The 27,712-nt window shown below is 42.8% G+C and overlaps 2 protein-coding genes across 3 annotated transcripts; one reads left to right on the plus strand and one right to left on the minus strand.

Annotated features, from left to right (window-relative positions):
• Nucleotides 1–2,508: 2,508 nt before the first annotated feature.
• LOC119176933 (uncharacterized) lies at nt 2,509–5,665 on the minus strand. The gene has a single exon (XM_037428273.2). It carries the CDS (start codon nt 5,133–5,135, stop codon nt 2,631–2,633), a length of 2,505 nt encoding a protein of 834 aa, XP_037284170.2. The 5' UTR covers nt 5,136–5,665; the 3' UTR covers nt 2,509–2,630.
• Nucleotides 5,666–6,900: 1,235 nt separating this feature from the next.
• LOC142795139 (uncharacterized) lies at nt 6,901–26,542 on the plus strand. Of its 2 annotated transcripts, XM_075886008.1 has the most exons (9): nt 6,901–8,320; nt 8,875–8,972; nt 9,174–9,356; nt 12,608–12,692; nt 18,315–18,464; nt 18,549–18,761; nt 21,998–22,172; nt 23,614–23,690; nt 26,245–26,542. In XM_075886008.1, the coding sequence occupies exons 1-9, from the start codon at nt 8,177–8,179 to the stop codon at nt 26,518–26,520; spliced, it is 1,401 nt and encodes a 466-aa protein (XP_075742123.1). In that variant the 5' UTR covers nt 6,901–8,176; the 3' UTR covers nt 26,521–26,542. The 2 variants fall into 2 exon arrangements, with proteins under 2 accessions (XP_075742123.1, XP_075742122.1); XM_075886007.1 differs by having other exon boundaries at nt 18,315–18,761.
• The last annotated feature ends 1,170 nt before the right edge of the window (nt 26,543–27,712 follow it).

The following is a 27,712-nucleotide window of genomic DNA, read 5'->3' on the forward strand; positions in this document are numbered from 1 at the left end:
CTTACATTTAAGCACGATTTAAAATATAAATCCTAGTCACAACATGAAAAGAATGCTGGAATCGGTCAGTATATTTCACGGCCTTTTCATTTTTCCTATGATCTAAACGCACATTCTGGCCTGTTGTCGGTCCCTTTAAGGTGAATTACAGCACAACTTTTATGTCGCAAAGGTGCACTTCACAACATAAACAGGAAAGTTCACTGATTCACTCAGCAACCATGCAGTCTGGCATTAATGCATTGTTCAAGTGGTTATATGTTGCCCATTTCTTGTGACAAGATGTATTTGGGGTGAGGCCCACCACTGGAGGCGCGAGCCCTGCAATCGCGGTAGCATGCAGAGTTGGATCACGTGATCTCGCCTCGCTCTGGCGAAGGAAAGCTGGTGGTTGGATGCGTTGTTTTCACTTTTGAACAGCGTTGTTTTGCTCTCACTTGATGTATGCGAACTTCTACAGACTACACAATCTGGAAAGTTTGAAGCAAAAGTTATCGGCGGTGTGCTGCAGCGTGCTACGTACACGATGACACCGTCGCGGCCGCTGACAATAACACTGTCACCTCTCTCTTTCTATTTGTTGTGGTTGTTAATTCAAGCCTATGGGGTTAAAATAAGCACCGACCACGATTGTTCACATGAAAGCAGAACGTTTCAATTACCACACGGGAGCCTCGTTCAATAAAAAAATGAATGTGCAAACAGACCGATTATGCATATTTTAAAATATGACGTCGTAAAGGCCGCGTCGCGATGAAAGCTCGTCCTCCCTGTGTGGAGGGAGCCTAGGCGTTTTAAATAAGGTTGTTCTCTTTCTCACGACGCACGTACGTAGATGTGGCAGAAGTCTTTGTCATTACATTTAAGAATGTGCGCCGTCGTCTGAATTGTCAGAGAGTGAAGATAAAGCCCGGAAGTTCAGTTCTTTCCCTTAATTTTTGCTAATTTAACCTATTCCGGTCTATTTCGTGGCCAGTTGCTTCTGCGTGTTCGGCCAGCACGTTCGACGAAACCTTCGTTCTTGCATCATACATGTGCCGCTCCAGTCTGCTAAAGCTGCTTTTCTCGCCAAGGTAACTTCTACCACAGTCTGCGCCACCCCCACTCCCCTCTCCTCCCCGGGTGTCTGCCCCATGTGTGTACTCAAGCACACAGGTTTCTGTCTGCCAGTGGTGTAGCCATGGAGTGGCACACCAAGTCTGTGCCCCCCCCCCCCCCACCTCTTCCCCTGAAATTTTTCCATGGCAAAAAGCGCACGAAATAACAGACAACCACATCTGCCTCCCCCCCCCCACCTCCCAACTCTATCAAGGTGGTGCCCCCTCCAGAAAAAGTTTCTGTCTATGCCCCTGCCGTCCGCGACTTCAGCTCACATGGTTCTTTGAGTCTGCAAAATGGGCTCACGGCCACTTCTCAATGTTGTTTTGATCTACAGGCGGAAACGTGGCCAGCTTCGAAAACTGATTCATCTTCTAATAGCTACCGTGAAATGTCACACAGCTTATGAATGAAGTTGGAAAGAAACTGGACACTGGCATTTTTACCGAAACATGAAATTGCCATTTAGATCACGGTACAAAAGATGTACCTCGCAGAATGTCCTTTCAAGGGCACAAAATAATACAACTGGCGCGCAGTCTGTTCGCTGCGCTTATCAAACCCGGTCGGGATTGCTTTTTCTTTTTTTATCACGATTTACCTCTTCGTAGAAGCTGTGGAACTGGCAATCATTCATTGTTTTCACTCATGTGTGGCTCAATGGGGATCAAATGCGCACCGTCTAACAACCGTACAAAATTTTCACAATAAATATTAGGATCGTGCCGCAGAGAAACTTCTCCTCGTGTGAAATTTTACCTGCATATTTACAACTCTGAATGAGGCATGCATGTGCATGTGACTCGCACGTTTGCCCGATATCATAACAGAAAGGTTGCGGCTGTAATAATCCTGTGCTGCTTCCCACAAAGCGGGGAATCCATTTGCGCTGAGCTTCGTAAGGATATGTGTGCTAAGCAAAAATGAAAATTTGCGCATGCTTGTCGTGTCAACCGCGGTACGTCTTTAGATGCAAACCTACAACGAATGAAAAAGTGTAATTGCGCACACTTCTTTCAGCAAAAATAACTCTTTGTCACAAGCACGCGTGAATACCCATTTGATGCTTCAATTCGACATGGAATGAGTCTCTACCTTTTACAAAAACAGAGAGCTCGGCCAGACGACGCCGGCAGTGAGGCATTATGAGAAGTGTAAAACTTTTCCAGAGCAGTTATTTAGCACTTTGCACAGTCAGTAAAGAAGCTACGGCAGCATTTCTATGATTTCGTTGAGTGAAGTACGACAAGAATAACAAAAAAAAAGAGACGCAAAAGGGGCTACGGGCTGCGCGCGAGAAGGCTGGCGGAGCAATCCAACCACGTACATCATAGGAATGCATCTGCATGGTGGCGCCATGGTATATCCTTGCTCCCAATACTGTACAACAAAAATGATTTCTTCCCGATATTCGTCTTTAAACATAGGACTCTATTTTCATACATTCCCTTATGAGTTTAAGAAAAAAAATCTAGAAATGAATCACTCCACTGAATAGTTCATACAATACTGTCAAACAATGCACAAGTTGTCTACCAAGTTTCCCACTTGGGGACCAGTTCACCTGTCCCATAGAGGTCCAGCAGGTATGGCTCATATCTCTCACTAGCTTCTTGAAGTTCCTGCTCATCTGCTCTTCGAACGCAATAGCAAAACCTGTGCCTGTCGAAGCACTCAACCACCAGTGTTCTCGTGAGTGTGTAGAGCACTCCTCTCGCCACAAGTAGTCGCTCAATCTCATAGAACTGTGGTCCCTCCTCTGTTCTCCGAACTAAAACACTCCCAGCATGGTACGTGCGTCGGTCGACCATTGCATTTTGTACTTCATGCACTGTCTTCGACAAAACTTCTTTGGCACATGTTGGCAGTGTGCTCCATTTAACAGGCCTGCTTCCTGAGGCTTCTAGTTCCTGGTATAGCTCAAAGTTTTTCAGATGACAGCTCTGTTTCATCTGGTGCCTTTCGGCCAGAGTATGTGTCAAGTTTCTGTAGTTCTTGATAGTTGCAGCCATTTTTTTGAAGCTTTGGTGTTTAGCCTCAAATCTCATCGACCAAAAGTTCTTGAGTGGGCCAAGCTCACGCACAAATCGAGCATAGTGAACCATATAATGCAGCTTGGGGATGAGTGCTCCAGGGCCATACCTGGCTGAAAAATCAACCAAGAAGCTTTGCACAAGCACGTCCAAGTATGCAAGGCGGGCCGATGAGATTTCAGCTGCAAAAATTATATCAATGATCTCGCGAAACTTCAACAGGAGCTCCCAATCTTCATTGCCTTCTGGGATCCTCGTTCCAAGGATGAGTGGTAAAAATCTCATCAAACACCATTTGCTGGATGCCGTTCCTGCCAATACAGCATTACTGTTCAGAAACGACATATTGATTGCAGGAGGCTTGTTTTTTGTGTCGTTCTTCCCGTACTTGAATGCCCACACCAAATCCAGATCCTGCTTGGATAGCAACCTACTAGATAAGAGCGATCTTAAAACTTGCCGAAGCACGGATTCTGCACCACCTTCCAATATGTCATGCATTAGGTCTGGAGGCAACTGCCGAGTCACATCAAAATAGGGAAGCTGGAGCAGGGGAGAGGCCTCATTGACACCATACAGACGTCTGTTGGCTGTGTTCACAGCTACAGCTGCAAGGTGCAATTCATGCCTACCTAATGTGCGTGCTTGACACATGTCTTCATGCGTTTTTTGTGCTAGCTGCTTTGAGGATATCATGCAGAATCGACAAACTCGCCCATTGCTGAAACAGCAGGAAAACCCGCCAAGGCGGTTCAGGGACAGATTGTCACCACAAAATGCAAGCACAATAACTCTGGCATTAACTTCACGCCCTTGCACACTTAATACGAGGCCCTCCTTGTGCATTGCCTTCAGGTCATCCAGCAGTGGCTGTAGTATAGGGCCTAGACCATGAGTCTTCACATATGCGTAGCGCACAAGCATGACCAGATAAATATTGTCAATCTGTGACCTATACCTGGCATGAATGTTCACCAAACTACAGTACACTGCCAGGATCTTGTGCTTTCCTCGTTTAGCTCCGAGGGGATTTACAACTTCTATTTCATCTGTGTAAAATAGAAGAATAATTGTGTGTGTGCTGCCCTCGGGAATGATAGATTGCATGTGTTCCTTGAACACCAGGCCATCTGTGTGATCTCTGTACACAGAGGTTTCATGCCTCTCAATATTTACAGGTGATTTTAAATGGGCTGCAATGTCCGGGAGCTGGCAAAGTACAGTGAGAAGCTTTGGCAATGGGACGTAATGATAGTTTGCATCCTCACCGACATAATGCTCTTCAGCTGGTACAAAAGGGAAATTTTCCTTCACATAATTGTCTCGTTTCCATTTACTCTCAATCCCATTGAACAGGTCAGGCAGAAATGAACAGCCAAGAAGATTTTGCAATTCAGGACCCATCACTGATGTCTCCATTGCATTCATAAATTCATTACCATAAGCCTTAAGCACAAGCTCGAACACCTCCTTCAGTTGGGCAAATATCTTCACAGCTGCAGCATGTGGCAAGCTGTGTTTTGTAGTGATGGAAAAAAAGAAATCCCATATGGTGGATTTAACTTTTTCCAGAAAGCGCTGAAAGTGGTCACGTGGAGCTGCAGTCTGCTGTGATTGCAAATTCCTCACAGGAGTTTTCCTATGCGAATAACCGCCGCGAAAGATTGGCAGTTCGGCGCCGTTCATTTCAGCACTGTGCATATCCGCACTGTCCATTTCGTGCCGAAGCTGTTCGCTTGACGGCAGTTCAGTGCTCCGTCGATCCCTTGGGCGCTCGAGCGACCGCTGATGGCAATTGCTGCCATTTTCTTCAAGCACGGCTGAGTGGTGACGATACAGGTGTGATCTGTAGGAGGAGAAGTTCGTGTACGTGTTGGCGCAGCCTTCGATGCCGCATATCACGCTGAAGTTCGGCTCTCCGCTGTGCTCTAACCCTATGTGCGTTATCACTCTTACCAGCTGGTAAGAGAAAAACGGGCATCTCGGACAGTACTTTGCATTCATAGTTCTAACCACAAATCACCAGAACATTGCTCGCTGGAAAGCCACACGTCCTAGGTGTTCGTAAGATTAGCAGGCGAGAACGTGAATAAGTTCATCATAGTAGACATCCGGCACATGGAAAATACGAGTCAGGAGAAACACGCCACTGAAAGCAGAATAAAGAAGCTGTCTTTTTGCTGCAGCACGGATGAAGGAACCAAACGAACGCTGTAGTCGTCGTGAACAACGCCTGGACACACGCGGGCAGTGAACACGGGTAAGGATGGGTAAGGTGGCTCAGTGTTGCCACGACACATTTAAAAAAAAAAAAAAGTGGCTAAAACACAGAACACCTATACACTGCTAGAATATGTCTTCGAAAAATGAGTAGATCTCTTTATTCCGCTATTTGCTCTCGCTTTAGGAATGCCAAATTCAGCGCCTATAAAGGTCATTTTTATAAAACTGCACTTTTTAACAAATAGTAAAGGAAATGTCCCCGACATGAGCCGTACGTGAGCAGGATATATAAACAAGGGATACCTACAGCCTTGTACTCGCATGCAGCCGGCCAGCAACTGTTTTGGGGTTGGGAGGGGGGTGAGGCAAGCGTTACGAGTAGCTGTGGACACATATCGTAGGCAGACCAGGAATGTCCATTACACTGGCGTCTACTTCTCATTACACTGAGTAATTTATGTTATTACATTCCGAGAGTACGTCAGCACTTATAGATCGCAGACGTCAGCATTATTGAAACGAAGTGCACCTCACGGTGCGATGATGCGGATATCATACGTACGTAACGCTAATGTAATGTTTCTTGCATTGCTATAAAAACAGAGTGAACACTGGAACCACAATTGACGTTAACGCGACATGGCGCCTGTAACATAGACGTACCCTAGGAGTACACAAATAATGTTTATTGAATTTTTATGAAATTAGATAACTAGCACTACAACCACACAGAACTGATGTTGCCCCAGCACTACACCTGCATCGTGTCTTTTTCCAGAGCATTTTCAAGACATGGCGTACGTGGCTCTGTGACAGGGTGCAATTCCTGCTGGGACCCTGACATTTACTTTTTATATTCATCGGGTAAACGCTGTCGATGTCAGTTTACGATGTCTGTCCTTGCCGTATCCGGGGTAGATATAAACTATCACCTGTGGCGCGCACAAGTTTGACCACGTACGTACGGGACAGCATTTTCACGCTCTCATGTTCTCTCTTATCCTTTCATACCAATTTTGCTCCATACCAAGTTAAACAGGCGTTACTACGTTATTGTGCACCGCGTAAAATACCGTGTTATTGCGCTTGTGTCCGTCTAGTCATTGACTCCAAGTGTTCGTCATAAGCGGTGCGCAATAACGTAACAACTAGTAAATAGCTACCAACTCGCCCAAGCAAGTACATCCTTAAACAGCTTGGGGCCGCGAGAACATTCAGACGTACGATCGATCGATAGATAGAAACGTTTTGAAGTGCCTGCAGTTGGCAAAGAAATGTTTCGCATTTAGGAAGATGAGCTCCATTAAGCTTTCGTGAACGAAATTGGAAGACAGGTGTCGTGAAGAAGAATAGTGTGCCGAATAATGTGAAGAAGAATAATGCACCACATGCGCAGTTCAGTTTCAGATGCGGCTACACCAAACAACACACTAAAAGCACTTGTGTTGATCCTCGTGTTATGTTTATTCGGCTTAGCACTGACTGCTGCATGTTAAATCTGTGATGTGGTGGCCGTGTCATGTGCGCAAGGTCAAAATCACAGGCCATAGCAAATAGCGTCCATTGGATAATGTCGTCCTGTATCTTTGCAAATAACAGCTTTAATAACCAGTTAGAAAGCATATAGGTCTTCCTAGCTGAAGTTCCTGATCTCTCTGTGGACTCAGGTGCAATATTTTAGGCTTCAGAGCCAGCGGCTAGCTGAAGCTTTCAGAGAGGACAAGGAGCTAGGCAGCGATAAGATAAATATCTCGATCAGCAAGACCAGACTGCTCAAATCACTACAGTGATAGAGCGTGCCTTGCTTTGTCGCCGAGGAGAAATTGGCTCATACAACATGCTACTCGATGGGGTTAGTGGCACGCATTTCTTTTATTCCAGAGACGATACTTGCCCGAGAGCCAGATTTGTTGTTTGTGGTTCCGTGGATTTTGGGTGTGGTGTGCGTTCATATCGCTGTCTCATTACTTCCCGATATTTGCTCATAACATAGAGCAGCTTCCTGTAATAATTACTGTATGAAGGTGTATGACTCGTCAATCAAAAGTAGCGCTTAGCTTGAGAATTTTACCATGAAAGAAATTTCTTGTTTGACTGGTAGTAACACATTAATGTCTTAATTAATACTTAGTAAAAAAAGTGGAAGTTCCTTTCATTTTTGTAAAAAAAAAAGACCGAACAGCAGTACACTGAATCGGCGGAAATTTCAAAAAATCAGTAGATCTATTAGTGAATTGTGGCCCCTAGAATATACTGCCAGGGACCATAATTCAATCAGCAGTCGTATTAGCACTACTGCTACGGCTTCTGATTTGTATTTAATACTGTGGTACAGCGTGCCCATGATCATGCCAAATTCAATGTGTGCAGGCGCCATAGCAAAACGCGTTACGAGAAGGTTGGTCAAATAGCACGGTTGTCAAATAGTAACACTTCAAGGCACCTTAGACAGCATTATGGTTGGAACGGTTGGAATAAGAAACTGTCTGTTTATTTTTAAACTAAAACATACTTTAAAAAAATTATGGCCGTGTGACGTCGCTGTCACTGTAAAGTACCAGACCTTAACTTCACTATTTAAAGGAAAAAAAAAAGATAACTCTAGTTTGTGGTTCACTAAGTATTCCGGCTAGGTGGCGTCAGCCACCGCCCGATCTAAAGGGTACAGCCATATCAATCCATCCATCCATCGGCCGCCGCTGCGCCATCAACATCAACTGCAACGAGGAGGCACGTGCGTAGCGGGGCCATGAATTTTTGAGCGAGTGCATGTGCCGCGGCTGGCTTAAAAACGATTCTTTGTCTTGCGCCGCTGTCGCCCCATGCAATCGAAGTGCCTCGTTACATACGGCGACAGAAATGTCGCCGTCGCTTTCGACGAGCCGTGGACGGGGCGGGATTTAATTGAACACTTGAAAGGGTTGGACATGTTCTCAGAAGTTGACGCCTCTGCCATAGGCTTGACGGTGAGTCCTTCCTTTCTATATATTTCTACAGTCGTCGTGCTGCAGTGGTTGCCACAGCGTTTGTCATCGATTACTGTAGCTTTGTGTTGCATCTTTTTGCTTCGTCCATTCTATAGAAAAACCCGACAGCGCTAAGTTACATGTTATTGCTAAATTTCGCCCAATTTAAGCCTCGATGACAATCATTGCTGCACCGAATTTACCCCTCACTTCTTTAATCGTAGAAAACGTGGAAGGTATTTTTGTTGAGTAGGGAATCCTACTTCGAGATCGCGCTAGGTGTCGATTCCAGTAGTGTTCGGCATCTAGCGAGGCTGCACGTGTATGTGTAGCCGACGCTGGCAGTAGTCAAATTTATTTAGTGTGTTTATTAAATACAGTTAAATGTTGCGCTTTTCACTTGCTGTGGCGGGAATTCGGGACATGTAAATAGCACGAATGCTTGTGGCAACAGCAGGTCTTTGTTGGCCAACATTGCAACCATGACACTTCCAAATTTTTTATCCGTGTGTTATGTAGTGCCCTTCTGAGTTCTGGCATTCTTATTTTTCCAGCGTTTCGACGAAGACTTCGACGTTTTTGTCGACATTACAGAAGTGGACGTGATCGAAAATAAATCGAGAATAAAAGTCCGACTGACCAGCCAAGTCCGGTGAGTAGTTTTGCATCTTTAGCAATACACTTACAAGCTGCTTGTTGCACACTGCTTTGAGAAAAACGGTGGCTAAAGTTTTCATTTAAAACAGACCTCTCAATTGGATAAGCCTCTTAGCTTGGTAGTTGTAACAAAAAAAGGGTGAGGTGGTTTTTCATAACAGCTTGACAAAATGCAGTTTCTGTGTTGCTATTACAGGATAGCAGATGTTCTGGAAGAGTCTGCACAGCCGTCACAGCCAGCACGGACCGGTGCATACTGCCTCCCAGATGTACCACCAGACATTGCCTGGATGGTAAAATGCCACCAGCCAGGGCAGTACTTCGTAGGTCGCTCTCGAGTACTACAGTGGCTTCACCATGACTTGTACTTATACGACATGTGAGTAATATTTACGTAGATACTGTGCAATATCCTGTTTGAAAGTGCTTTGAAACTTTTCTTCACATTCATCTTTTACCCGCTCTCGTGGGTTAAAAAAAAAGGGGGGGGGGACATCCATGGTGAATAAACAAAAAAAATTGCAGAAAAAGCACTCAAATGCTAGAAAAAATATCTGACATGTCATAGTGCCATCTGTGCAGCTGAAGGAAGCTTCAATGAAGCATGACCCCTTGGTGACAAACCATGGAGTAGTCACAATGCCCACTTGTTTCCTCCCGTGATTAAATATATATTGTTTTTGTTTACATCATTGTGGTCACTATCTTCAAGGTACCAGCTGGTTGGAATGCTGCATAAAGTCTCGCTCAAATGCAAGGAGTAGAAAACAGTGGCATCAAAGTAGTGCCAGTGCCCCCTCCATATCTGTACTGACATTCTTTAATGAGCTAAAAGATCATGGTTTCAGCCTGCTTGTGGTAGCCAGCACAGAAAACTGTGATGACTCTTGAAAACTTTGTATAAGACCCAACAACAGGTATACGAACAATATAGATGCTTCTATGATGCCTTTCAATGCCTGTTGCATTGTTGGTACAGTCGACTCTTGTTAATACGAAGTTCCCGAGAACCGCAAAAAACTTCGAATTAAACGAACTTCCAATTAGGCAGAAATCACAAAAACATGGCATCTTTATTAGGTTCAAAGCCGGCAGTTCTTTACGAAAAGTAGTCGGTCATCTTCGTCTGCTTCTGTTTGCCGAATCTAGCAGTGGAAAGCAGGTTTTGGAAGGCGTAGATGTGCCCAAGTGCTTCTTTAGCGTTGTTCTCCCAAGTGAAAAACCGCTGCGCGAGAGCGAGGCCCGCAGCTACATCGGCAGCCTTCGGTTGTGGCTTGCTTTCAATGTCATCTTCGTCGTCGCTTTGATGAACGCTTTCGTGGGGCCGAACAATCTGCACAATCTCGCTGTCCGTCAGTGCACCGCACGTTTTGACTGTGCTGTCCACGGCGACATAATCTTCAAAGCAGGGGTCACCGAGGACGACGTCAAAGCTGCTGTCACCGAGAGCGGCGTCAACAATGCTGTCGTCAAGCTCGCTTCGCATTTCCACCGGCGGACAAGAAGCCTCTCCCGAAGAATTTGCCACGAAACCACAGGCCCTGAAGCAGTTGGCGATGGTCTCATTCTTCACGCAGCCCCACGCTCGCGCTAGCATGTGGATGGCACTAATTAAACTCGCCTCGTATTGCGAGGACTTATCCATGCACAGAATCATGCGCTCGATGAGATGCTTCCTGTACAGGACATTCACATTTTTGATTATGCCCTGGTCCATGGGCTGCAACACAGATGTCATGTTTGCGGGCAAGTACGCAAGATGGATGGCACTCAAGGCTGGTACGTCCATGTGGGCACTGCATTGGTCGACAAGGAACAACACCTTGCAGTTCGATGATGCGAACTTCCGATCCAGTTTCCTTATCCAGTCCCTGAAAATGTCGGACGTCATCCACGTCTTTCTGTTAGAAGCATAGTCGACAGGAAGGGTCCTGACGCCTTTAAAGCACCTAGGCTTAGCGGCCTTCCCGATCACAAGAAGGCGACATCGTTCAGTGCCAGTCATGTTTGCGGCAATCATAACAGACACCCTTTCCTTACTACGTTTATCGCCAGCACAGTCGTCGTCTTTAAACGTCAGTCTTGTCTGGTAGCAACCGATAAAAAAGCACAGTCTCGTCTGCGATAAAGATGTCTTCCGGCTGATACTCCTCAAGGTACCCGCGAAGATTCTCTGCTTTCCATGCTGCAAATGTTTCCTGGTCGACTGACGCCTTCTCTCCACACACGCTCTTGAAAATCGGGTCATGGCGCTGTTTGAAGCGCGTCAGTCATCCGTCCGATGCAGCGAAGTCGTTGATGTCCAACATTAACGCAAGAGATGAGGCTTTCGCTGGAATGACCTCACCACTGAGAGGAAGTTTGTTGTTGCGTGCCTCTCTGATCCAAATCAGCAGCGCCTTCTCCAAATCCGGGTAGGCGCCGGTGCGCATTCGCTTCCGTGACATTTTAAACTTGTAATTTGCAAAAGCATCCATTATTGATTGCTTGTTTTTTATAAAATTCGAGAGCATGTTAGGCTTAATGCCGTACTTCCGTGCAATGTCTTGCTTGGCAAGGCCTCCCTGCTCTACTTCTTTCAGGACTTCTTTCATCGCCAGATCAAGTGTTCGGTACGAGCCGCGTTTTGCCATTATTCAACGTCGTGGCCAGCCGAACACGAGGAAATAACTTGCGACGCGCAGCTGACACAGTCAACGAAACACAAGCAGAGACGAGAGAACAAGACTGACAGTGAAAGGGATAGCTCGACGTTCGACACGCCGGTGCTGACTGAACAATCTTGCCGCTTCATGCACTGTGGCCCTGCGCACAACGACGATGTCCACAACAGTGCGCTGCGGACAGCTACGATGGTGACGACAGCAGTGCGGTAGTTGTTCTGGCACTTGAAAAATTGCGCATTTTATTGAAACTAACGGTTGCCTCGAGGCTCTAGATTAAAAAATAACTTCTATTTAACCAATCTTGTGGGCTTTCAACTTCGAATTATTGAGCATTTTTTTCTATGGTGTTGCATACAAAACTGACGGGAACACCTCTTGACTTCTAATTAACCGAAAATTCCAATTAAGCGACTTCGAATTATCGGGAGTCAACTGTACATACACTGGATTTCTACTTATCTGAAAATGCCCCGCCATGGTGGTCTAGTGGCTAAGGTACTCGGCTGCTGACCCGCAGGTCGCAGGATGGAATTCCGGCTGCGGCGGCTGCATTTTCGATGGAAGCGAAAATGCAGGAGGCTCGTGTACTCAGATTTCGGTGCACGTTAAGAACCCCAGGTGGTCGAAATTTCGGGAACCCTTTACTACAGCGTATCTCATAATCATATGGTGATTTTGGGACGTTAAACGTCAGATATCAATCAATTACTTATCCAAAAATGCCTTTCTGATGTTTTGTTCTAGCCATACTTTCTGCAGTTATTACCCACAAAGAAACTTGGCTAAAGGCAACCTATTTTCTAGAAATGCAATGCCATTGCAATTGTAACTGTTGCGATTTTTATTCTTTGCATATCAAAGGGGCTCTTGCCCTCATACTCTTCTTTATCGATCTCTCGATAAAGCTTTGGTCTGCTAGTGAGTAACTTACATTCTTGCTTTTGTAAATATTTTTTCCTGCTAGGTACCCTGGGAAATTGTACACAGAGGCAGCACGGGCTTTGATCACCAGATTTCCTAACTTGGCTGATGTAGCGGGGACTGGCTATGTGAGTTCACATATTATTGCAGAATTGATTGCACTGAAAAGCTTGTCTAATAAATGCCTGCTTTTAAGGACCAACAGTGAAGCGAAATCAGTCATTGACAATAAAAAGATAGCTTCTGCAAGAATTTCAGAATTGAACATGGCTCCTCCTGTTCTATAAGCCATTATTCTAAATTGGGACAGGCAGTTACACATGATTAGCCGATGCAACATTCAATAGTGAAATGCTGCTCGCCCTCAAGGTCCCTGTGTGATGATAAATCTGCAGGCTTAACTTTGCTTCTGATTGGAATCATTGCATTTTCATTAAAAAAGTAAAAATTAAAAAATAGCAACGGCACTTTATTACATGAATACGTATTCATGATGTGAGGAAAGGTAATGTTAGAAAGCTGCACTGCCTTCACACCATCAAGTGAGTCTACCAAGAAGTCAGAATCCACTACGTTTTCGGTCATTAAATACCTCCATGAAACTAAGGGAGAGCTTCATATGTGACGATGCATTATCACTAAGAGCATTGTTCGCAGTCCAAAAATGCTTGTGCGCTGCAAGACAGCATGTAAAGTGCATGTGCTGCACCATTCTTTTTTTCTAGTTAGCTGAGTCGTGGTGCAGCAGGTGATGTTGAACATGTGTTGTGAGCCTGCAGGTCATTCCGTTTACAAAGGGAACAACCAAGCAGTGTCATTCGGTTTAGTGAGTAATGAGGAGCAGTGTAAGGAACGCCAACATGCCAAACAACATGGCTGTGGTGATTTCGCTTAGGTGTTGTGAGCTTTGTCTTGTTTTTCTTCCATCTTAATCTTTAAAAGGTGGTGTCCCTTCAACAAAAAAGTTGAGGTGCATGGAACAGCTTAGTTTTCCTCTTTTGGTCGCTAAATGAAGGTGCTCTATAGCAGCTATCTTGCATCAGTGCTTCGTTTTTGATCTCCTGATATGGTGCCGTTCATGTCTTCACAGAAGAGAGAACACCTGCTATAGGGAAAAAAGTCCCGCAATATGCTAAAACAATAATTTGTGCTTGCTTATGGGTGATGGGGTGCAACAGCCCATATGTGTGCCTGTGGCACCACAAGGGCTTAGTGTGTATGCACTGTGTTTTTCAGTGAGCACTAAAAAGTAGAACATATTCAAACTGTGCTCACCGCACCACAGTGGCTGCTTTTCATTTAGTGGTGAAGTGCAGAAAGAAAAAAGGAACATCCCAGTACTAAGAACAACTTCTTGCTGGGCGAGTTGGTGCATGTCTGTGGTTTGTAATGTTGCACATACAATCGAACAAACACAGGAAGTAAAAAAGCGTAAACGGAAAGAGCGCAAACTATCAACTGGCTTTATTCCTTTGGTTGCTGTAAATATATGCACATTTAGCACATGTCCCAAAAAAATTTGAAAGAAGGTTTGTTTACATAGACGTATGTATATGTAAGGCATATCGACATGAGGCGTGTATTGGCCCATAATCGCAATGGCAACGTATTGCTGCGTCTCTTGCAGCACACATAGAGGAACTCTGAGTGCTGAAGAGAAAAAGGTAAGCCGTAAACTTTGCCCCTTGTTTTTTTTTTTTTTTTCCCCAAGCTGATGGTTTTTTTAGCATGAGCTCCGGCTACTGCTCTCGAAAATACGTGTTTGCATTCTCCTTTCTATGCAAGTAAGACGTGCAATAGCATTTGTATTCGTGTTCCCATAAATTGTTGCATGCCAAAGCAAGGCAGTTTTTGCAATGTTTCCGCTAGCAGCTGTTTACCAAGTTAAGGCGACTCATACACTTATGCAGAAGCCACCTTCATGCAACGAACTTTATCACAGCTAATTGTGTGTGCCTACGTTTCATTGCATGTGCTGAGCACATCGCATGCTTGAAAAATGTACGCAGTCATGCGCAAGTCATCCCACTAACCGATGGCATGCACTTGCTTCTAATTGAGCATGTGCCGTTACCCAAACATAATAAACAAAACACATCAACGAAATATAGGCACACGCAATTAGCTGTGATGAAGTTAATTGCATAAAGGTGACTTCAGCGTGTAACATAAGCTTCTCCGTCACTTGGTAAATGGTTGCTAGCGAGAACATTACAAAAACTGCCTTACCTTGGCACGCAACAATTTTCGGGAACACGAATGCAAATGCTATGGCTCGTCTTACTTGCATAGAAAGGAGAATGCAAACACGTATTTTCGAGAGCAGTAGCCGGAGCTCATGCTAAAAAAACCATCAGCTTGGGGAAAAAAAAAAAAAAAACAAGGGGCAAAGTTTACGGCTTACCTTTTTCTCTTCAGCACTCAGAGTTCCTCTATGTGTGCTGCAAGAGACGCAGCAATACGTTGCCATTGCGATTATGGGCCAATACACGCCTCTCGTCGATACGTCTACGTAAACACACGTGAGCCTGTGTGTACTGCGCCATGTGGAGCCTCTAACATAGCTGCTATGCACACAACGGCGGACAGATGGCAGCGATTTTGCATAAGGCCTATACTCGCACATAGTACTTCAAAGCACCAGCATTTGCACGCCAGCTCAATATTTATTGATCAGAGGTGTGAGCTATCGAAAAGTCAACAGGCAGTGGGGATTCCTAGAAATTTTCGATAAAAATATTTCACGTGAGTCATCTCTTTCAATAAAAATATTCTCACCGAGTTGCGATCGCTAATATTTCATATTTCAAGGAACGAGATCGAAAGGTGTCAAGTAAGGCACAGAGCACACGAGATATTAGTGGTAAACAGCATTGACACAAAGTTCAAGGAAGTCAATTGCATGCAAATGGACTCACTGGCTCACTGAGACTGATAAACAGCGCTAGTCTGAGTTTTGGTGTCTCTGAGTCCGAGCGAGTCCCAAGGGCAAAATATATTTCATGAGTGAGCGTATGTGAGCTCTTCATCTTTGCCGACCTATGTGTGTGCCATTTCACATGCTAGATGGTGTTAGTTGCATCCGGCGGCTTGTCGTTCTCTTAGCTCTTTCAAACTGAAGGTGCAACTAGCTGACAATAAGCACACTACTTATGTGTTGTGAACTGCAGCAATCAATGGACTGTGGTATGAATAATTGGCCACCAGAAAGCTATTGCAAAAAAAAAAATAACTGCACTTCAAAATTGTTGTCACAGCCCTTTTAAGGGACGTGGCAATGAAAATTATCTTTATTTATGAGGCCAAAGGGATGAAATTCGGCATGCAGATGTCATTTGTTGTGCTGATATCATAACTGGAATCGGTTTTGAGCTATCTAATGTACCTCTTGAGTTACAACACTTGATAGACTCTCATTGTCATCCCAATATTAATTAGCTAATTAGACATAAGCTTGTCAAAATTTTTGCATAAGGATATTCACAAGGCTTCATTTTGTGCCATAATGCTATTGGTTTATTTTTAATATTTAAATAAGCACACAAATTTTTTTAATGTCCCAGACATATTGTCTTACCAACAACTTTTATAAAAAGCCAATTAGAAAAGTCCGTATGATGTGTACACAAATATGGACAGCTTTACCGCACTCACCCATGTTTGAGAATCTAAGTGCAAAAAACGGAATGGCTATAGCTTAATTTGTTGTGAAATGGCATAGGGATGACTGACAGCAACTGCTCAAAAAATTGAAAGCTGAGAAAATGGAGCCCAAAGATTTTGGAGCTAGAAGTTGATAGAATGGAACTCTGAAGGAAACTGGCTTTATTTTTCATTGGAGAAATGCATCTTTGTGGCTATCTAGAGCTCCAATTTGTCCTCTTTATGATGCCAATATGGTGGCACTGTGCCAAGGGAGAGCTTCAAATTTGCATCTTGCTATGCCCAATTTTCACATAGCTTTTTTTGACGACATCCCACTAGTGAAATGCTTGTTTCTCAACTTTTACTGCTTATTTGGGTCTAAAATCACACTATGATGTGACACATGGTCTCAGGATTGCAGAAAAGAATAATTGAAAAACTGAACATTTTGACCAAATTACGATTCCCATTGCCACGTCTCCCCTTAAATATGCTCTAACACAATAATCATGTTCTGGCATAAGCTATTTGAAAATATTTTGTGCACTAGAATCCGATTTCAGAGCAGACATAGTGTTGGAAGTTATAATTATGCGCCTAAAATACCCCCGAGACCAAATTTTGAAACTCAGGTGCATGTGTGCGATAGTCCTGCATGCGTGAGCACTTCTTAGTGATTATTAGCGAGAAATGTTGCCGTTAAAATATTTTAATTTAATTTCAAAGTAAGCAAGAGTGCGCATCTGAGTTTGCATCAACTCGCAACATCACCACTAATATGACAGAGACAGAGCTCCATGTGATGTTTCGAAAGAAAAGCGAGTATTGTCAACATCACAAGATGTCATGCAGTGCCCGCGTGCACAATACACCAACTGAAATCTGGCAAGGACTATTTTTTGTCACCTCCCCACGCTGTCTTGTCACGCTGCTCTCAATGTGGTAGTTGTTGCTTCGGCCAGGATTGCTCTTTTTATTTTTCTGGGGGGAAGGGGGCACATATTTAGCACTGGCATCGTTTCATTGTTTATCACACATGGGGCCCAGTTTTTATAACTGAGAACAACACCATGGCTTAAATGCACATTATCTCGCACTCTCTCTTTCTCGGACACTGGTTGCTTGTTGGTATTTAGGGGAGCATTTTGAACTGACATAAAATTGTTCTAATTCAGTGATGCTAGCATTATTTATACAATGCATTTGAGCATTAATGATTCAATTTTGGGATGTCCAGACACAAAGCTACAAACTGCAGAAATGAAGGAAAGAAGTGTAAACTTAAGGGCTCATTTTTTTTGTAAACAGATTATTCCAAGAACTAACAGACAACAACGCCAAGGAAAGTATAGGGAATGCTATCAGAAGTAACTGTAATGTAAATGTTAATAAAAGTGAACGAAAAAATAACTTGCCACCGGCACGGATCGAAGAGTGTTCCACACTCATTGTAGTGGCAATGGGCAACACTGACTGACCCTCCCACGTTTAAATACACATATAGTATACCCATAAGGTGGATGGGGGGATGACCACCACTGTGGCTCAGTGGTAGAGCATCGGACGCATTATTCAAAGGCCTTTGGGCCGGTACCTGCCAGTGGCAAGGTATCTTTTCGTCCACTTTTCTTTTGTCACATTTACATTACAATTACTTTTAATACCATCATCTATACTTTTCTTGGCATCATCACCATCTATTCTCATTATTAATCACTTAAACTGCAGTAATGAAGTTACAAGCAGAACATTCAGTGTAGTTTCCCTTTAAGCTCAATAAGTACCCTTGTGGGGTCAGAAAAAATAAAAACAAAAGCAGAACAGAAGTGCCGGGGAGGTAAATTTCTTTTTTCATATTTTCTGTTATAAGTTATTGATTAGAGCAATGTTTATTTTCAAAAGAAAAGGGATGAATCAATAACAACTTTCCGAAATACTTTTATTATGTGATCTCACTCAACCAAACTGTGATGACAGCTGCTGCAGTGGCACTCATTCCTTGTACTTGTTGCCAGTCATACTTTTGTGTGTGAGGCGATCCATGATCACATGATTGCAGTTACCTATTTAAATAACATATTTAGTAACTCTCTCGTGCTTTACAGGATTCATGGCGAGAAGCTCTAAGATTTAAAGCCAAATATGAAAGGAAGAAAATGAAGGCATTAACAAAGGAGAACACAGAAAGAATTCCGCGGAAGAAGAAGCCTACAGAGGACGAGTGCACTGCTCCTCGGCGCACTGAGAGGCCTAGTGTACGTATTTCAAATTTTGCACAGCCCTGCAGACATCAGGTTTGTCTTTGCCATCTGGCCAACAAAATTTATCTGTGCTTTCAGGCAGCTGTCTTGGCTGACGCAGAAGATGCCGAGACCATTGCTGGTCACGTTTTGGCAATGACGAAAGAAGTTGCAAAGGCCAGGCCCGACATGGCCTATATTGAGGACTGTATGAGCAGAACTTTGCCAAGCAGAAGGGAGTGGGTGTCCCAAGACAGCCCATCTGTTGATGACATCATTAAGAAGTACCCTGCTCTTTTAATCGGCTCCATCGTAAGTTTTTCAGTGTGCATTCATGAATCGAAAGTGGCTAAAAAGTGCCCAGGGAAATAGCATGCTCTGCTGTTTCGGCCACATCCATCCATTCTTGAGATGTTTGTTTTGCAATTATTTGTTGTACAGTTGTTCTAAGTATTTTATTAGTTCATCAAGCTTTTCAAAATTTTTATTCTGCAGTTTATTTGATATAAACTATTGAAATGTTATTTACTGACTGTTTGAATTGTTCACTTTATGCTAACATGATGCATATGTACAATGGCTTGAACAAGAATGCAGTAAAACCCTAATGTACATTTTTGATTAAAGTGTAAAAAGTACACCTAAGATGTGAAAAAACAGGAAAAATGAAAATAATTTAGCATTGCTGAGCTGTATGGTTTATTTCATTGCTTACACTTATTGCTTTTACTGTTGCGTGGTTCTGTCCAACACACAACCCGAGAGTCTGCTTGTTTAGGGAATATCAGGGAAGCTCGAAACACAGAAATCGCTTGTTGTGACGTCAAGATGGGGCAGAAAGGGGATACAACATCCTTTCTACTACTGATAGCATGAAGCGAGTGAAAGCAGTGTTTGAGTAATATTTCAGTTCATCAAAGAAGCAATGGAGAGTGCCTCTGAACTTGACGCAATATAGAAGTCGCACAAAGAGAATATAAAAGACGAAGCAACAACTGCAAACCTTTGGCAGATAGCAGAGCAACTCTTGGATTTGTAATCTAGAGTTGCCAGTTCTGCTTATAACAGGAGGATTCGGGCTTCTTTTTCTGCCGATTTGTTTGGAGAATTTTTCAGTCGCCTGTCGCGTTTTAGTTTGGGGTAATTTGCATTTCCAGCAAATATAGTTATTTTAGTTGTCACGTTCCAGAATCCACATTTGTCATTTACTAATAACATTTTTGTTGACTGAAACGTGAATGCATAGGCGTTTACAGGGTTCCCCATAAAGGGGGCCAAAGGTTCGTTGCAGTGGCCCTCAACCCTACTAAGTCTACGTATGGGGAAGATTTTTTGCTCTCCCTTCCCTTAGGTGACTAGGTGAGCTAGGCTGGCCCCTGTGACCCGCTTTCCATGTGCAGGCCTATGGTTATGTGTTCAAACATATGTTGAGGGAAACTCAAGTAAACGTCAAATATATGTCGGGGGAAAATTATAAATAACGTTCATCATGCCATGGCAACATAATGGAAACCATGCTAAGAAGTATCTATGTGCTTTTGTTGATAGTCTTGTATATTGATTCAAGAAATCGTGGAATCACTAGGATTATGCCAAATAGGCCAATTTAGTGCTTCAGCACTAATTTGTGAATGCAAGATGAACTTACTGGTACATTAGTGACAGTAAAAGGGTCAAATAAAACTTGCAACATTGCCTGGTGCATTTACTCATGACAATCAGTCAGTTGTTCGAGTGCCTGGTGTAATACCGTAGAAAGTCTAGTGCTACGGCAGCCAAAGTGATCACTACTTCACGATACCTTTGCGAGATTGTCGCCTTATTTGCCAATGTTTGGTAGCTACAACATATCACTGTTGGCATTGTTTTGTATCATTGTGGTTTGTAGGAGATGGCCGAATGCCCTGCAATAGTGACTTTGAAAGCAGTTGTCTAAAAAAATGGCTCCTGTGCCAGCTCATCTTAAAGCTATTCTCTAGTACATGCATTGCCACACTCAGCCACAATCTAGTTGACAAATGGAAATTCAAATTAAACTGTGGAAGGTTAGAGTGGCATCATCCACAGAAACATGGTAAATTTATGCTATTTTATTGGCATTATGTGATTCATTTTGAGGCTGTAAAAGAACAACTAAAGTGCATGCAGCACACCCATTCAGGGGAAAGCGAATGTGTGCCAAAATTGGCAAGGTGCATGCTTTGATAATTTATGTTAATTTGGCTTGCTGTACAGAGCAGCATAAAGTATTTTTGAAGGTTTTGCAGTAAGTCTGCAGTTGTCCTTGCTTATATTAAAATTTTATAGTATACTTGTTTTATGACACAACTGGTGGTGCGTCACTGATGTACATCCCTTTGTCTCTGCACTTTTGGCTATAGTCACTCATATTACATCATAGCGACAAGCTACTAACATCTAGATTTTCAATAGCTATATTGACCAAGCGGCAGGAATGAGTAATCTGTTTGCTAAACAGCTTATTTCGTCACTTGCTGCTTCAATGCATCGAATTCCTTGGCAGGACTTACGAAGATTATGTCCTGCTATGTACTTTACTTGTGAAACTGGCAGATAGTAACCTCCGCATTTTATTTCAAAATTGCCCTTTTGTGCTTGGTAGGAGTAGGTCGAACCTTTTTATAAAAGACACTGATTTAAAATAGAAATTGGTATAAGAGACAGCAGTGTGTCTACATTGAAATAGGTGTTGATAAGAAAATGCATAAGTGATACCCATGCTTATAAGAAACACCGCATAAAAAGACAAGAGTTGCTCCTCAGTACAAATTTCTTATAAAGGGGTTCAACTGTATTTGAAAGTGGCTTTGTTTGCCTTTTTGAAAAATTAACAAAAAGCTGGTATTAAGAAGACCGGCAGAAAGAAAGAAAATTTAGACAGTAACAAGGTTAGTTGAGCACACTAATAACAAATGTCTGGTATGTTCCAAGGAACCATAAATATACTCAGCTCAAATGCATTCGCTAGCAGTTTATCTCACATCCATAGCACCATGGTGCTGTGGATGGCACTGCAAATCCAAAACTTAGAAAGTATGTCCCATTTCAGAAAACTGTTGCAAGGTATGAAAATGATGCTTCAAAGCCTTTTTCATAACCTGGTGCACAGTCTCATTTCCTAATATTTTTTAACTGCACACGTATCTGAGCACTTCTGCAACTCCTTAAAAGGGAAAGATATTATGCATTTGTAGCACGAAGCTCAACCGAAATCCTCGTGTATCTTTTAGGATGAAAGCTTTGTTCTGTCCATGGAAATGTTGAGGAATCCATGAAAGTTTTTTTGTAGCTTGGTGCTACAAATGTGTGGTTGTCCATTTTTGTTTTTGTAACAGTAACCGTCTTGCCACATTGCAAGAGCCCATAAAACTGATTAACATCATCTTCAGCATTTTTATTCATATTACTGTAATCGTGAACCTGACTACACGTTTTGCAGTGCTGTGACCTTGTGCAATGTTGTACCGCAGATGCAAGTAAGTCTATAGGGTTTACCGTCATTAAAATGCCTTATGAAAATTTTATAGGTGCAGCTGGAATTCAGGTTGCTTACCAAAGTGCCCATAATGGAGAAACTGGAAGAATTCTTGGGGCCTGCTTCAGGAAAAATAGTAAAAATAGCCAGACAGAAACGTCACATGCAAAAGTTTCTGGAAGACCTCGATGCTGTTCTTGTCGATGCCTCTGAAGATGCATCCGAGGGTAATTTCAAACATTTCTACGCTAACATTACCACCTTTCTTTGTATCTAGCTTCCAGTAGCGCCATTCTTCCGATTTTACGTCAAGCAAATTGGGTGCTGTAAAATTGAATGTATTAGGCAAGATTTGTTTGCACAGTTCTACATTGGTTGACTCAGAGCATGCGTTCGATTAGTCTATCACTATATGCACTTGTTTTGAAAATGCAATGTCACACTCCTAGAAACTGGCATTAAGTGCCAACGACGTGATTACAGGTAGCTATTACAGAGATAAATTTATTTCAAGAGCTCATGTACAGAAGCAATAAAAATTGCTTAAATATCTCAGCTGCTGAAGATCTTAAACTGCCTCTATTTGTGCAATACATTCACCACTGCTTGAACTTCTCAGCTAAAGCTAGGTTGAAATACAGTTCATTCTGTGCTCAAACCAATAAAATAAAATTTAAGAAAATAAGTTTTGTTCAATGATGGAACCAAAACTGAAGCACAGATGAGCACAAGCAAAAGACCAGAATGTTGGAAACAAAGATTACAGAAGAGGCAAAGTTCTGTATTTGTTGTGTGCCATGTGCGTTTAATTGCAAGCACAGCCTGCACGCCCACACAACGAAGTTGGTTGGTGGTCGATATAATGATGCTCACTTATTCTTGACGAAGTAGGGCAGTGACGCTCTTCCGTGTTTTAGTATCGCGGCTGAATGTGGGTGAATTTCATTTCTTCTCAAATATTACTAGAGGTCGGTTTTTGAAAATTTCTAAACTGCAATGGGATTTTTGCATGAATGAATTCAATACTCCCATTTCACAAAATGCCTACCTCCACTAATAAAAAAAGGTAATTTAACATTCTTACATACAGTTCAAAGTGATTTCTTTAGTCTTTTTAAAGGGGTCGTAGCAGGCAAGATGGGTGCCACTGTGTTTTCCAATACTTTTCTTGAGTTTTCAATTTATTTCTGTGCATTCTACATTTGGCAATGGCAAGGATTAAAATTCGTGCCAAAATTTTTTTCACATCTGAAAGCACGAAGATGTAAACTGCATCTTCTAAAGGTACGATAAAAATTTTGTTATATTATGTCTTGCAGTGCTATCCCCAATGGGAATTAGGTTCTGCTGCTTAAACACCATAGCAATACACAAACTAGTTGTGTAGTAATGTAGATGTAAGTAAGCACGTCTACTCCTTCTCACTTCACATTAGGTATCCAGCTGGTCTGTGGTGCACGTGACTGTGAATTTCGCTTGGCTGGGTGACCCTGCATACTTCCTAAGTTTGAGTGTAGTTACCATGACTACCCCATAAAAGATAGTCAGTCATGTACACCATTACAGCCTCTATGTTTCTAGTGAGTTGCTAAAATGGCAGTTTGAATCCAGCTTGTAGCTTTTGCATTTAAGTACTTTTTGAAACAGTGCAACTCACGGTTTTTTCAGAGGTGATGCTCACTGCTGCTATTTGTGTCCTTCCGGCAATGGTGAAGGAAAGAATGGATGCTTTCATCTGCAAATTTGTGAGTATAATTCATAGTTTGTATATTACTTTCCCTGTGAACTGCAGTTGTGAAGTTGCCATCTGTGATAAATGTTTGCTATATCTTTTGCAAGTGAATTGTTGAAAAGCCTTTCAACCAGCCATGTCCAAGACGACTTTCACGTACCATTTATGCATAGGTTACCCAGTACAGTAGAAGCCCGCCATAATGTAGCCCGCTCGGAGGCTACATCACTGTCAGCCACTCTTTGCATTGTTTTTATAGGATTCAATGAATCGGTATCTCCACTGTTTGAAATGCCATGAACTGGCACTCCAAGCTGACCAGAGTGGGCACGTTGATTTTTTATGCAGCCCGAACTGGCTTAAGGATGCATTCAGTGATGTGATGTTGTGTATCGCGAGCCATGATATGGTTTTTATTCGTGTCACCATAAGCATAGATCTTAGAACCTGTGTAATGCTATGTAAGCACGGCATCTGTGCCACCGTCGTCATCCCCAGCCTATTTTTGTGTCTTCTGCAGAATGAAGACCGCTCTAAAATTATCTCCAATTTACCCTTTCTTGAGCAAGCCGATTCAGTTTCATCCCTGTGAGCTCCCTAATTCTGTCGCTCTAGGTGATTCCCTGCCTTCTCGGCTTTTCCTCTTTTTTTTTTTGCATTCATTCTGCTTCTCTTGCCCCCAGTTGTTTGTTTTACTCTTTGTATGGCCGCACCAAGTTTATTTCTTTCAACCTGCAGTACCCGACTGTCTCACCCAATCTGGTGTTTTCTAATAGCTTAATGTTTTACCAACCATTTCCTGTTTCATGGTATGGTACATGGTCCTTAAAGGGATACTGAACAAATTTTTGGCCACCAAGATATTCAATCAAATTGGAAGTGGGGTCCTCAAAGTGATCGGGACAACCTTCATTCCAGGCAGAAACTACAGGGAAATAATGAATTTAATGCGTTTTTAACAAACTACTACCGCATCCAGCAGCCACGCCGTTCACTACAGGAGGTGATGTTTCGTGACGTCATACCCACCCGAGATGGGCACACTAACAATGCGGGCCCTCTACTCGCTCATCTCCCCCTGCGGTTCCTAGAACCGGTATGAACAGCAGCGGTTGCAAACAGTTCTCCCCGCCGAGGCCAAGTAGCTAGGCAAAGCATCAGTGCTTTTGGGAAAGAGTGAGAGAAGAGGACAGGAACTCGTGCGCCCTGCATGTTTCTCGGCGAATGTGATGGCATGGTTTCCACTCGCACACAGACGCCACGGGTTGACAATTCATGAAAAATACAGGCAACTGTTCAAAAATATGGGAAATCAACTGTTTATCAGAACAGTCACATCTTCTGATTATAATCACGAATTTTAGTCAGTTTTCCAATTTTTGTTCAGTATTTCTCTAATTTTTATTAAGTTTCCCTGTTAGGCTCTAAGCCCAGATTACTTGTTGATCTGGTGGTACGTAGAGGTTTGCATACTTTTCATTTGAGGAACAGTGGCTGATTCCCTGTCATGATTTGAGAATGCATGCTTTATGCACTTCTGCCCATTTTTAATTTTGATTAATTTTTTTTCATAAATAGGCTCCCCTTATAGGTTTACATACGCTTGTGCAGACTCCAGGGTAGGCAGCCAATAATGAACTCTTTTTTTCTTTACTATTAGCTTTGTTGATGGCATATTCCTTTTTAGGCATAATTTTGTAGTTCTTGATATATATAGTCAATCTTTTTTTTCAATTCACTGCCATGTGTTAGCTCACATAGTTCTAAAGTGTTTTTTGTGCAAGGTTTTTGCAAATTAAGGGCACCTAGGCCAGAAACTGCATGGTCTTATCGCACTCAGTTTACTTGTGGGTTGTTTCTGTTGTCATGCTAGCATGCCATGCCTGCTCAATTTTTTTATGCCTTCAATGGAATCTCTTACAATAACATTTTCATCGATAATGCAGTTCTAAATGGAGTTCTAATGCAGTTCGATAATGCAGTTCTAAAAGACAATCTAAATATGATTGTATGTGCCAGTACCCCTATATATAGCCAAACAAATTGGAGTCATGTAGCTTTGTTATATTTTGCGTAACTGATTGCCAAATTCGAAAAAAGCAGCAGAGCAAGTAAGCGTGGCACCCCACCTCTCCGTCATTATTAATTTACTGTGCTTCGAACAATTTTTTTTACAGCAAAACCAATTGCGGATCTCTTCTTTCCACTGATCAAACAACAATATAAAATTCTGAAAAAAATTTAAGAGGTCGACCAGCCATGGTTTGTTCAATCTTACGTGGAATCACACCTTTTTCTTTTTTTTTTTTCAGAACGAATTATTGGGTTGTGTGTAAACAAGACCAGTCACTAAACTGTGGATAAGCCTGTAGCCTTAGTGCGAATGCTTTATGAATTATTAAGAATGTTCCTTCTAGTTTGGAAGCATGCTTTGCAAATTAATTTCAGTTTCATTTATTTGTCAGTGTGCCGTAAAACATTACGTTTTATCTGTTCCTACATAAAGGAGCTGTTGTAATAATGAAGCAACAAGTTTTTTGTTGAAGTGTGCTTTTTTATTTTTGTAGGACCCCACAAAGACGCACTACGTGCCCACAGTCACATTCATGGGAAATGTGTTGACATCTGATGCATTTGCTGTGAGGCTGGAGGACATCGAAATTGCAGAGAAGAGCCTCTTGGCAGCAATTTCCACCCAGATGGCACTATACTGGGCTACCAATATAGTTTTTGATAAAAAAGCTCAACGAACGTTTGACGTTCTATCCCGCGCTCTTAAAGTGAAGAGTGGCCTACGGCCAACACCACTAGTCAGCGTAACACTGACCACCCTGAGCCATTAATGAATAAAGTTTTTTGAACGAATAGATGTGGATTTCTTATCTCTCCTGGAGCCTCTGTGCCAGACATGGCGCAACCTAATGAAAATCATGTTCTTGAAAACTTTTTTTCATTTGCCGCTGGGAGAGCTTGACGGCTGGTTTCTTAAAGAGCACTCGCACAAGTAATGAACTACATTGAGAGACATCGATCATGAGCAACTGCATGCGACTCTGATGAGGAACGTTGTGAAAGAGTAACCATCGCTCTCATTGGCGTGGAATATCCATTCTTCCCTGCGGGACTAATGGGAAAGAGTAACAATTGCTCCAATTAAGAGCACTCAGAGAGAGCAAGTGTTACTCCTGTGAGAGTATTCACAGAGCATATTACTCCTTGTAAAGAATAACCATCGCTCCCCGGGGAGTATTGATAAAGACTATCTGTTACTCCATCAGGGGCATACGGAAGGACTAAGCGTCACTCCCATAGGAGCATTGACAGAGAGTATCCATTGCTCCTTCTAAAGAGTAACCATCACTCCCCTGGGAGTATTGAAAAGGACTATCTGTTCCTCCATTGGAAAGAGTGTCACTCCCATAGGAGCATTGACCAAGAGCATCCGTTCCTCCTTGAGGAGTTTAGGAAGGGAGCAATGGATGCTCTCATGCGGTGTAATTGCAAAGAGAACTGTTGCTCCCCTGAGAGTATTAAAGAAGACTATCTGTTCCTCCTTTCAGGAGTATTGGGAAAGAGTAACCGTCACTCCTGTGGGAGTATCAAATAAGACTATCCGTTACACCTTTGAGGAGTATTGAGCAAGAGTAACCATTGCTCCCATGGGAGTAGTGACAGAGCATCAGTTGCTCCAGTCAGTTACTCTCTGAAAGAGCAACTGAAATTGGGGAGTAACGGTTCCTCCCGTCGCAGTTACTCCCGAAATGGTGCAATGGGTGTGGCAAGTCAGTTACTCCTCTAAAGGAGTAACCTCGACCCCCCTTTTCCTCCTTTACTTTTTAGAGTGTAATCCACTCGTCTCTCTTATTTTCTTTCCATAGCTCGTTGCGGTGTCCTCAATGTAAGCTGAACCCTCTTTGTAAGCCTCCCGGTTTCTGTTCCGTAGGTAAGTACTGGCAAGATGCAGCTGTTATATACCATTCTCCAGAAGGCTATTGGCAGATTACTATTCATGATTTGAGAATGCTTGCCCAATGT

The sequence above is a fragment of the Rhipicephalus microplus genome, unplaced genomic scaffold, assembly GCF_043290135.1.
Source record: "Rhipicephalus microplus isolate Deutch F79 unplaced genomic scaffold, USDA_Rmic scaffold_561, whole genome shotgun sequence".
NCBI lineage: Eukaryota > Metazoa > Arthropoda > Arachnida > Ixodida > Ixodidae > Rhipicephalus > Rhipicephalus microplus.